Source organism: Megascapheus bottae, chromosome 37 (genome assembly GCF_031878675.1).
Source record: "Megascapheus bottae isolate mThoBot1 chromosome 37, mThoBot2.hap1, whole genome shotgun sequence".
Lineage (NCBI taxonomy): Eukaryota > Metazoa > Chordata > Mammalia > Rodentia > Geomyidae > Megascapheus > Megascapheus bottae.
In genome coordinates this window covers 5,596,374-5,609,610 of record NC_143545.1, presented here as the reverse complement: position 1 = coordinate 5,609,610, position 13,237 = coordinate 5,596,374, and the positions used below count along the sequence as shown (strand labels likewise).

The following is a 13,237-nucleotide window of genomic DNA, read 5'->3' as shown; positions in this document are numbered from 1 at the left end:
TGTTGTATTCTCCAACATATATATTTCCTATTCTTCTGCCCACATGCACAACCCATGAGCCCCAACTCCCCTCAGATAAGATATGACTCATATATATGGTGTTTGGTTTGTTTTTATATTGTTATTTGATTGGAGAGATTATGCCCGGAATTTAACCCCATGTATAACATACTTTCCTCACTAATCCTATACATACATGTGTGTTTGTGTATACCCATTAATGCAAATTGTATGTTTGTTCTGGATTTTTTCTAGTCCTGGGGCTTGAACTCTAGGCCTGGGCACTGTCTGTGAGCTTTCTCAAGGCTAGCACTCTACCATTTGAACAACAGTATCAGTTCTGTCTATTTTCTGTTTATGTGATATTATAGAAATGAACCCAGGGTTTCCTGCATGGTAGGCAAGCACTCTACCACTAGGCAACCCTCTGGCTCTCTTCTACAAGTATATCCTGTTTCATGCCCATGTTTGTTATTTAATATTTACATAAGAGGAGCCTGACTTACTTCATTCAACATAATAACTTGTGCATGTTCCTCTGTGTTTGTCTGTGTGTTTCTGTGTTTCTGTGTGCACACATGTGTGTTTGTCTTTGCTAGCACAGAGGCATTGACCCTCAGAACCTCATGCAGTTTCCTTCCTTTTTCCCTCAAGGCTAGCACACACATTACAAGACTATACCACACTTTATTTCCTGATTTTTGTTGGTTAATTAGATAATTCCTTAGTAGCTACGATTACAAGTGTAAGAAACCAGCACATCTTTATACTTTCAAGCCATTTTCCATTTGCTGCTTTTCAAAGAAAATTATTGATAAGACATAAGACTCCAAATAATCCCTTTGTCTGATCTAAACTTCCAATCCCTTTCCAAAGAATGGGACTATACTCAGCCAATTGCCTTGAATACTCACTCTTAGGTATCTCAAAATTTGCTAGATTTGTAATTCTAATTCTCTTCTAACACCTGAAATGGCACCAAATTAGACACCTTTAAATATTGTCCCACTCTTCTCACCCTCACCTGAGGAAACATGTAGAGATCCAGCAGTGTTCCTATCTGTGCAGATGTTAATCCTGATGGTCCTGTAAGTACTGCTATAGACTTGCTGTTGCTCATACAGGAGTAGTTTGGACTATTGTACTTCCCAAAGAGGCAAATGAAGGGATTTTTAAATGCCATTGAAAATCCAAATTGAACATTGCAGATATCAAATCCCAGAGTCAAATTATGTAATAGAACAGGATTGTGGTTGATCTCTTCAATAGCAAATGTCAAGGCCAAAACAAACTGGTAGTTCTTGAAGATTAACCTGTGCGATTAGTATAGAAATTTAGGAAAATCATTTCACAACTTATTATTTTGATGAATTGAATCCTTGCTTTTCTGCAAAGGAATAATAAAACATTACTCCCAATTGAGATCAAATGGGAATGCTGCATCTTATCCTTGTATATATGATTAGATAAGGACATGAAGAGAATTTGTTATGAACGGGATTCAGAAAAAAACTTAAGTCAAGAAAGACAGCTTGCTTAGTCCCTGCTACCTTATGTATCACAATAAAACCTGTTGTGTATTAGACATAAAATAGTCTTTCATGAACAGCAATTTTTCCCTGCAGACAATACATTTTTATTTATTTAATAGTTTTACCTTTTATTGTTATTGTCGAGTTGATATTCGGTGGGATTACAGTTACATGAATCAGAAACTGAATAGCAAATATAATTCTTTTTGAACCATGTCTCCTCTTTTGTTGCTCTCTCCTGGTTTTCCTTCCTGTCTCCACCCACAAGATATATACTTCATTTCCCACACAATGTCTAGTGAGTAACACACTTTTACTTTTCACCTTTGTTCTACCACTTATGTAGAACAAACAAGATTATGTACAATAAACAAGATTAAAGGAAATGAAAGCAAGAAGCAGCAACAGTGGCACCTGAAATATCCGTTGTCTCATTTTTTGGAGATAATTTCATAAAATGTTCTTTTATATGATCAACTGAACATACCTACTAAGCCTTTGTCAACCACTCCATTAGGTCTTTTGTCTTTCCCTTGTAATAAGTAACTCAAGTGTGTGAAAACTCTTATGTTTTGAATCAAACTTTATATTATGTGGTTATACGGCAGGCCAGGCTAATTAACAAATCTTCACTTTTAGAGCATCTTTCAAAAATAAAGTATCTTTAAGCAAGAGTCTATAGAAAGCTGTGCTAGCAGACCCAAATTACTAAACAGCTCTTTCTGCCAGAGCAACCAGAAAAAGAACTGAAATATCAGGTCAGTTAATTTTATTTTTATTTATCTAATGAAACAAAACACTTTTATCCAACTTTGAGTATTTCCTTATGAAGAAAGGAGACTCCATCATGAGGGAAAAAGAGAGAATTGTAAGTAAGCTTTACATTGAAATCCCAGTGCCTTGGTCACCATTGTAAAATGAAATGATAACTACTTTCTTCCTAATAAATTTATCAATTGAGAAACTGAAAAGAAAATAATAGAGAAGTAAAGATGATGTAAGTTTCATTTTTCTTTCCTTCGTCTGTACAAGGGTGTGTGTGAATACACACACATTATGAAGAAATTAATATGAAATCAAAACACATTTTTTAAAGAGGAAAAAAATGGTGGCAAGATAGAAATGCAATAGAGAGGATGAATTTGCTCTAAACAAAGTGTATGTATATGTCACATTTCAAAATGAATGATTATCATACTCATGATGTCTTCCAATAAGAAGAAAATAGTAAGCCTGAAGGAAAACTAATTGAACATACACATGTGGAGCAGCAACCTGAAAGCAAGAATGATGATATAAAGAAATGAGTGCACCAAAAGTTGACAACATTATTTCAAAAAGCAAACATTTGTATTCTGGAGATTCAGTAAATGGTTCTGAAAGCAAAAATTTAAATGATTTTTATTATAATTAATGATAAAATTTGAAATGTAGAGAAGGACGCATATATAAGCTATCTAAAGCTGAAAGGTCATCAAGTATTTGACCAAGACATCTACACATCTACAGCAAGGTGCCTTATATGTATACATATTTATGGAAGCTTCTCTAGATTAGAAGAGTAAAGAGAGAGCGATAACAATTACATACACCTATGTCTGTAACAGCTGGTTCTTCACTAGAAACCACAGAAGCAGAAGAGCATTGTAAAATATGTATTCAGATAAAAATTTAAAAAACTATAAGGCAAAACTGTAAGGTACAATTACAAACTATTCACCAAGATCCCTGTACCTAGCAGAAATATCATTTCAGTATGAAGTTTAAATGGATAATGATATTCCCGGACAAGAAAAGTTAAGAGAATATATTTCACCAGACCTGTACAAGATATATGAAAGTATTCTGTCCAATGGCAGAACCATTTCTGAACAAGAAAAAGAAAAGAATGTATCTAAATTACTAGCAAGAGTGTGTATACAAGAGAGCTCTGAATACTCTAACATTGTAAATACGCTAGCAAATCATACACAATTTTTTTCAAGGGATAAGTATTAATATAATTATATTTGGAAATGTTTATGGAACAGCATAAAATTACATGTCCAATATTACAAATGATGAGTCTATAATGTCATTACAAATTTTATTTGCCTTTAATATTTCATCTTAATATCTTAAATGAAAAAGATTTCACAGTAACATCTCTGTTCATTTACTCTGAAATTTGATTGATTGCTTGTGTGATTGTTTTCTCTTTTTCTCTCAAACCCATTACTATCTCAGATTATTATAATTATTCAAAAATAACTTTCTGTACTCTTTTTAAGACCCCTAATTACCAGAACATCTATAATATTGAAATGAAAACTCCCTATTCAGAAATCACCACATATATAGAAAAAAGCCTGTAGTGGTGCTGTGGCTCAAGTGGTAGAGTTCTAGCCTTGAGAAAGCCCAAGGACAGTGCTCAGGCCCTGAGTTCAGTCCCTATGACTGGCAGAAAAATATTCCCCCAAGAATACATGCTGCTGGGTGTCGGGACTAAGTGCCAGCCTGGATAACAAACATTCTTATTTGTAATCCATTCACATTTGTGCTGAGTCTACTTTTTTTATTTTTTTATTGTAATTAGTAAAAGGGTTACATGATATTTGCCAGATAGTAAGTGCATTAATTCATATACATTGATACCCTTTCACATGTCTTGGTACCCATTTCCCTCCCCCCCCACACCCCCCACCCGTCTTGGTTTTCCCCCCTTCCCTATCACAAAACAGCCAGTTTTCATGCAAATGTTCTGGAATACAGAGGTAGATACTCAAAATCACTGTTAGATTTCTTTAGTAGAAAATCTATGTAAGAGGAGGAAAATTTAGTTCAAGTGTAGTGTGCACATGTATTGAACTATCAGAATGAACTCCATAATGTAATTTGTAGTAAGTTAAATATAAAATAAAAAATTTAAGAATCCAAACCAATGCCCTTTTGGTGATGATATATAAAAATTATAGATTGTATACATTTCAAGAAATTAACATGTGCTGGAAGCTTATGTCACTAATTCTGTCTTATCAGGAGGCTGAGATCTAAGGATCCTGAATCAAAGCCAGCTGGGGCAAAAAAAAAGTCTGTGACACGTTTTTAATTGCAAAGGTGATTTGCAGAGTTTATAGTCACATAAGCTATGTAACAGATATATTTTCTTTTGAACAATGTTACCCCCTCTTGCATTTACACCAAGTGCTTTCTCTCATGACCCTTGTTTTTGGTACGATAGGTACGGGAAGTCAGAGTAGAGAAGACAGAACATTCATGTCTGCACCTAGAGTTCCCTCAGATATTTCTCATCCTGAGAACAAACAAAAAATGGAAATAAATTTATGTGTTACTTACAGCTTGTTCTCTTCCTGTATGGAAGCATCACTGTTACTGGGATATGTTCCTAAAGTGTACAGAGGGAAAAACCCAGCAATCATCACATCTCCATCCATGTGTGCTCGTTGCTTCATTGTAGAAAAGCAACTAGTGCCATCCAAAGACCTAACAAGGAGAGGAAACTGGAGAAGAACAAGTGTGAAAATCAAATGACACATCCCTGAAGCATCTGCCAAGATGAAATTTTGGCTGGCAGTAAAGGGCCACAAAGTCAGGTATATTGATATACCTTTGTATATATGAATGTGTGTCTTTTATTGGCAGAGATGTACACTGTAACTCATCTTTCTTTGAAGCCTCTTGTGACTCTCCAGGAGCATGTGTGAAAATCTTGCCTGTGGCTCTGCATCTGAGCCCTTGAATCCAGGAAAAATATTTAGTCAGAAAACATGTTTCTCCACCTGAAATGTTATGCATTTTCTCCCAAGACCACAGTTCATGAGGCCCAAGGGATGAAATTATCTTTGATATATTTGGTTCAACATCTACATCAAGAAACTATTTGCATGAAAGCTATTTGAGATGATTCAACTCAATTGCATCACAGTATGCATGTTGAAATTGCTAGAAAGTAATCTATGCTAGTGAAATGTCAACTAAAGTCATTAGTGCACCATTCCCAGAAAGTCAACTCAGATCCCCAGTGTAACAGACCATCCAACAAATATTACTGGGTGATACAAGCAGCTTTCAATAAAAATTTAATGTGCAGAGTCCTCCACAAATGCACCCAGTTACTATTACCTACAGAACTAATGAAGCTACTAAAATCAGAAATTATACTGCTGAATTTAAAGTCAATTGCAAAATTAAGTTGCACATTTCCATTATGAAATTTTATCTTCTATTAGATAATTTTTATTAAACTTTCCAACAAAACCTAGTTATTTTCAGGATGCATTTCTTTGAGTACATGCAGTAATCAATGAAATTCTTTATCATAATCCTTAATTGATTTCAAAATAAATTCTATGATTTCAGCTTGTCAAAATATGTAAGATTCTATTTGCCTGCAGACACATCAATGGCACTGGATAAAAGAGTAACTTCAAGGCAGTGAACATACTCTGAACATGGCTGAAATATTGGATGTACATTATGCTACACTTGCCTATGATAATTCCCTAGGTATCAGAAAATACTTATCAAAGGGTAAACGAAGATTTAAGAGTGTTTGAATTTTTAAAATGCAGGAGATGAAAACCTCTCTAGTGAGATTGATACTTTGTATTATGCCTGTATATTCACAACATAATTTTATCACATTTTATTACATTCTTTCTGGCATATATTAGATGTACAGAGGTCTTATTTAGACATGTACACGTATGCATGCATCAGTCTTACACAATATTGGCAGTGGTTAATATTATGAACCTATTTATAGTTTCTGTGGAACATAAATGTATCCATGAAATTAAATTCCCATGAATCATAAATGTTTCTTACCCTTCATTCTTGGTAGCATTTCTTTTTTTCATATATTTTTATTATATTTTATACAAGGGTTACATTATATTCACCAGATATGGAGTTCATTACTTCACATATCTTGATACACTTTCTCATGTCTTGGTACCCATTTTCCTCCCCCAACCCCAGCCCCTCATCTTGTTTTCCTCCCTTCCCTATCCAACTTCAAATATCCAAATACGCATATATACAATATATCAGATAACCAGGAGAAATACTGTAACAATATGAGATAACCAAGGGACAGCAAAGAGATGAGAGATAACAGAGTACATTAAGGACTACAATCACTCATTATATGACTTTTGTTTCTATATCCTGGAGGTCTTTTCATTTAGCATCATACTATATGGCCTTTTGTTCTACTGTAAATCTCTCCTAAGAGAGCCCAAGGTTTCTACTGATTATGACAAATGAGGGAAACCATTGAGCCTATTTTTCTTTGAATATGGCTTACTTCACTTAATATGAAATTGTATAAGTCTTTCCATTTTCTTACAAATAGGGCGATGTCGTTCTTTCTGACAGCAGCATAGAATTACATTGTGTACAAATACCACGTCTTGTTGATCCACTCATCAACTGAGGGACATCTGGGTTGGTTCCATATCTTTGCTATGGTAATAGTGCTATAATGAAAATCATTGTGCTAGTGGATTTAGTGTCCTTGTTTCTGCACCATTGTGTTAATGCGAAGTAGTGGAATTGCTGGGTCATAAGGGAGTTCTAGGTTTAGTCTTTTGAGGAACTGCCATACTGCTTGCCATAGTGGTTGAACGAGTTTGCACTCCCACCAGCAGTGTAGTAGTGATCCTTCCTGGCCACATCCCCTCCAGCATCTGTTGTTATTAGTTTTCTTGATCCCGGCCATTCTAATTGGAGTGAGGTGGAATCTTAGAGTTGTTTTGATTTGCATTTCTTTTATGACCAGACATGTTAGCACTTCTTCATGTGTCTATAGGACATTGTTATTTTGTCTTCAGCGAAGTCTCTATTTAAGTCTTTGGCCCATCTTTTAATGGGATGGTTGTTTCTTTGGAGATTAGTTTTGGGGTTGTTACATTTTAGATATGAGGCCTTTGTTGGTTGTATGGTTCGTGAAGATCTTTTCCCACTTGGTAGGCTTTCTAGATAATGTGCTAGCTATGTCGTTTGCCATACAGAAGCTCTGCAGTTTAATACAGCAAACTTTCTCTGATTTGTTGTGTTTCTTTGTCCTTATTAAGAAAGTTTCAACCTTTTCCAAGAAAACCTAGTGTACCTCCTACTCCTTCTTGTAAAGTTTTCAGTGTATTTGCATTTACCTTGAGGTCTTTAATCCATTTGGAGTTAATCCTGTTGCTGGTTGACAAAGAAGGATCCAACTTAAGTTTTCTGCAGGTGCTTAACCAGTTCTGCCAGCACCACTTGTTGAAGAGGCTTTCTTACTTCCATTCTATTTTCTGCCTCGCTTATTAAAGATTAGATGGCCATAGGACTGTGGTTTAATATCTGGGTCCTCAGTTCTATTCCATTGGTCTTCAGGCCTGTTCTTGTGCCAGTATCAAGTGTTTTGTTCACTATAGCTCTGTAATAGAGTCTAAAGTTTGGTATTGAAATTCCTCCTGCACTATTCTCTCTACTAAGAAGTGTTTTTGCTGTACAGGTCTTTTATTATTCCATATGAAATTTTGGATTGCGTCTTGTATTTCATTAAAGAATGACATAGCGATATTGATGGGCATTGTGTTGAATTGGTAGATAGTCCTGGGAAAGATTGCCATTTTTCCGATGTTAATTCTTCCAATCCAGGAGCATGGGAGATATTTCCATTTTCCCGGTTTTGTTTAATTTCCATTTTCAGGGTTTTAACGTTTTCATCAAAAAGGCCATTTACATTCTTAGTTAAGTTAATTCCTAGGTACTTTATTTTCTTTGAGGCTACTGCAAAAGGAGTTGCTTTCCTGATTGTTGCCTTGTTCCTTTCACTGTTGGCATAGTCGAAGGCAGTTGATTTTTGAGGGTGAATTTTATACCCTGCTACCTTGCCAAAGTTTGGAATCATCTCATGCAGCTTGGGGGTCGAGTCTGTTAGGTTCTTTAAATACAGAATCATGTTATCTGAAAAGAGGGAAAGTTCCACTTCTACTTTCCCTATTTGGATCCACTTTATGCTTGCTTCTCGCCTTTTTGTTCTGGCTAGGAATCCTAATACTATGTTAAAGAAGAGTGAAGAGAGTGGGCATCCTTGTCTCCTTCCTGATTTTAAGGGAATGGCTTTAGCTTCTTGCCATTAAGTATAATGCTGTGGGTTTGTCATACATAGCCTTTATTATACTGAGAAATGTTCCATGACTCTAGAGCTTTTAGCATAAAGGGGTGTTGGATCTTGTCAAGTGCCTTTTCTGCATCTTTTGAGAAAATCATGTGATGATTGTTTTTGCTCGTATGGATGTGTTGAATTATATTAATTGACTTGCATATGTTGAACCATCAGCTATTTTATTTTGCTTTCTGAGAGTTGATCCAATTGTAATTCGTTCCACTTGAGAATGTCTGTGATTGCACAGTCTGAGACAAGGACACATTTGAAGTTCTGCCTTCTGGTGTGTAATGTGATTTCCAAATGCTTGATTTTGTGTTATGTTTTGGTCTTTCCTGGGAACTAGAGCATTTTTTTTGCAGAAAAGATCTGTACTGATGTTAATGAGGTAACAGGGTTCAAGTCCCTGCAGAAAGGTGACTGGTGACCAAATATCAAACACCTGATCTCTACTGCTGTATTCTCTATGGGGGAAGCAGAGCAGGAAGAAGGAATATGAATGAGGGTGAGAGGATATGATGAGGGACAGAGAATGGAAGAGAGAGATGTAGCAAAACAAATTCATGAATATTGCAAAAGCCAGAAGTGTGACTAGAAACATGCAGCTATTGAATAAAACTTACTAGATGAGCAAAATTAAATATAAAACATCATTAAGAAGAAAAGAAGATATACAGAAAGGAAGTTCATATATAACAATTTATAAAGTGAAAGCGAAACCAAAGATAGAAAACAAGGCAACAGTAAAAAGATGTAAAACATGCAGATAATAGCATTAAGTTGAGATGATAAGAATCAAAAATATTCAAATTTATAATCAAATACAGCCAGCTATTACTGTAGTTTCCCTATAGAAGTAATAGAGGAATAAAAAATCATATAAATGAGTTATACATAAATATTCATTGAAGTAATTTCCACAGTATAAACTAATATAATACTAGGAAAGAAATGAGGATTAAGTTCAGATCTTCTATAATATGACCATTCACATTAGTCATGTAGGGAAGGCTTTGTTCCGCTAGTATGTGTTTTATATCTGAAGCCATGGACAGAGTTTCTTTCTGGTCTTAACATGATGTGTAACACTTGGGGGCAAAGATGCAGCCTAGGAGCCCTGCACTGGAAGCCAAGATAGAGAATATCTTCACAGCTACCATGATTTTCCCCTGGTGCTATGATATCCTGGCAGAAAAGTAGCCCAGACATTGCAGAACACCAGCAAGCTGAATGTTAGGAAGTTGGCTTCCTTAAAATCATCAGGTAAGTTCCTGGCAAGGAAAGCCACATTGAAGTTGGCCAGGGCCAGGGAGCCAACGTACCCCAGAACACAATAGAAAACAGTGAAGGAACCTTCATTGCACACGATGAGGATGTGGCCATATTCATAGTGTGCATCTGTGTCAATGCAGGGAGGAGAGGTTGTGACTCAGAATCCACAGATTGTCACCTGGATAAGGATGCAGAGGGAAATAATGAAATTTAGAGCCCCTGATAACAACAGCCACTTTATTCTTTTTCCTGGAGAAGTGACCTTGAATGCTAGGACCACAATCATAGTTTTTGCCAGCACTGTGGAAATTGCTAAGTTGAACACAATTCCAAATGTGATCTGCTGCAGGATGCAGGTGAGTGGGTTGGGACAGCCAATAAACAGCGGGGAGCAGAGGAAACAGAAGATAAGGGAGATAAGCAGGATGTAGCTGAGAGCCCGGTTATTGGCCTTAATGATTGGAATTTTGTGGTGTTTCAGTAAAACACTTAGAACAATAGAAGTGAGAATAGAGAAGCAACCAGCCATACAGCCCAGGGCCATCCCCAAGGTTTCTCCATTAGCCAGGAAACTTACAAATTTTAGGAGGCAATGGTTTCTCTCTGGGTTGGCATATTGATTATCTGGACACCTCACTCAATGCTCCATATCCAGTGAGGAGCATGTATTATCATTTGTCTGTGTTCCGTATTTTCCTTTCTTCAAAGGAAATTTGGCAATCACCATTTAGAGGTAAATTTAACATGGCAGTATTTATGATGATAAAAGCAAGAATTCTCAGATACTTCAAGAAATATCTACTATTCTATTTCTATGTCTCTCTACCACTATAATTCACCTTCATTCCTGTGTTCTATTTTTCAGTGTTAAGAAACCTTTCCCTGGATCTTTATTAAGTGAATAAATAAGCAAGAAAGCAAGCAGACAAGCACATGGACAAGCAGAAAGGCAGGGAAACACTCTGTCACAGTTTGGGTGCTGTCAAAGGGAGAGAGATAACATGCTCTATATTTACATTCTGAATGCAACTGCTTTTTACCTTTAGTTATTATCATACATAGTGATATTGTGATAGTTTTGTAATTTCTAATATGTTAACAATAATTATTACAATTTATGATGCTACAATATTAATGCTCTTTACTGTATACACAATTCAGTGAACACCATTCAAAATTATGGACAATAAAACTTATACTTTCCTATGTTTTTGGCTAATATTAATAGAAGCTTTTTAGCCCTCCCTTGAACTTAGCACCTTATATTTTTTACCTCAAGTACTGGAGAACAAGAATCAAAGAACTCTTTAAAGCTCTGTAGTCATGATAGGTATGCATAACACTTGTATGTACTTTGTTAAGTAAACTCAGCTTTCTGATCACTTGCTCTGTTGAAACAGCAGTTGTAAGCAGTGCAAATAAAATTTTATTGGTTTTACTGTAGTTGAAACCTAATTTAGAAAAACATGGTGATACTATCCTAAATAATACTTCACATTATTTTTCATAGAGGCTCAACTCACCTTGCTGACTAGAGAGGAGAGAATTTCTCAAAATAAACACCTATGTATTCAAACCCCACAGTTTGTGTTATTATAAAAAGCAGTTTTCCCAAGTGCCAGTGGCTTATGCCTCATCATGGAAACTTAGGGAGCTGTTATCAAGATATCAGTTTGAATTCAGTGGGACAAGAAATTCTGTGAGAATTATTTCCAATTAACTACCAAAAGGGCTATAAGTAGAATTGTGCCTCAAGTGTTAGAATATTAACCTTGCGTAAAAAAGATTAGGGACAGTGCCCAGGCACAAGACACACACTGTCAACATACACACACACACACACACACACACACACACACACACACACACACACACACGAAGAAGAAATATCATAAGGAAAGAAATATTTTTTCCTACCATTGTAATTTGGAACTGTTATATCAAGATAGATGAATTAAGAAAAGTGTGGAGAGATGGAGAATGACTACATAGGACAGTTGCTTACCTGTCACATTAGCAATTTCATTCTCTGGGCAAGGGATGCAATCAAAACAATAGGCAGCCTTTCCCTCCTGAGGCGATTTCCTGAATCCAGATTCACAACTCTCACTGCAAACTGAATGAGGTATCTGAGAAAAAGAAAGGAAGAAAGATATCAGTAGCTACTTAGATTTTTATCTAGAAATCCCAAATCTTCATTGATGTGAAATAATTCAACTGTCAAGAATAATACTTCATACCTAGATCTAATCAGTGCATTAAATTCTGCTATAGATTCCAAAATAAAATTTCCACATAACTCCTATACTATAGCCTAGACATTCAACCTATTGAACTATTGAGGAAAGTGGAGCTTTTAAAGATAATGGATAATGGTGAAAGAGTAAGTCTTTCTGGCCAACACTATGAAACTTCCTTGAATTCATGTCATCATATGTTGTGTCTTGCTCAAATGTTGAAGGGCTATGAGGAAGAACCCTAATTGATGCTTTCAAAGCATGCTCTAAATCACAGATATCACTTTTATAGTGATATATGAACCCTAGGCCCTTTATATCTTTCTTTATGCTTCTCAGTTACTATGTGATGAGACTGTTCTTTTTTGGACAGGAAATCCAACAAGTACTCTAGATACTACCCAGGTAATGGCAGCAACAAAGACAAGCTCTGTATTATCAGTATGTTCCCCCACAAATACACACCAGGCAGTAGAAAATGAATTTTATTTCTGGTCCTCAGTTCAGCTCTAGGTACAGATGAGACATTGTTAGGATAGCTTCAAGGTAAGAAAATTCTATGACCTTCATTACATGCTCCTGGAATGCATAAGACTTGACCTCCTAAGAGGTCTGTGATCTTCATGTATTTGTCTGCTGAAGCAGTCACAAGATAGTCCTTTGATTTAACTATTCAGGTCAACATTAGAAATTTCATTATTGTGTGCTTTAAGTATAAAAGCTGTCTTGTTTGAAGTGTCATCACATATAAATACAAATCCATCTCCCATGCTATCTAAAAAATGCAAAGGTGAAAGGTGATTCCAAGTGATTCCTCATCTGCACAATGAATTGCCACATTTGCAGGAATTATTCTGGACTTTGGAAGTCATACAGTGCTACTGAGTTATAATATAATTCATAAATCAGTGTCTGTGCTTTGAATGGATGAAATTGAAAAGTCTGGATTTGTCTGTGTGCATGAAAATGGTGGCCACTGCTTTTCCTATGGACATATGTGATGTAACTATATGGTTGTCAGTCAATGCCCTCACCAACACATT

General features: G+C 35.9%; 1 protein-coding gene across 1 annotated transcript in view; it reads right to left on the bottom strand.

Annotated features, from left to right (window-relative positions):
- Nucleotides 1–13,237, bottom strand: part of LOC150042144 (vomeronasal type-2 receptor 116-like) — a 75,581-nt gene that overhangs the window by 5,069 nt on the left and 57,275 nt on the right. Inside the window, exons 4-6 of the mRNA XM_090325222.1 lie at nucleotides 11,963–12,086; nucleotides 10,008–10,083; nucleotides 1,025–1,313 (exon numbers count right to left, since the gene is read on the bottom strand). Of these exons, the coding sequence (XP_090181348.1) occupies nucleotides 1,025–1,313; nucleotides 10,008–10,083; nucleotides 11,963–12,086 (489 nt within the window). The remainder of the gene's footprint in view (nucleotides 1–1,024; nucleotides 1,314–10,007; nucleotides 10,084–11,962; nucleotides 12,087–13,237) is intronic.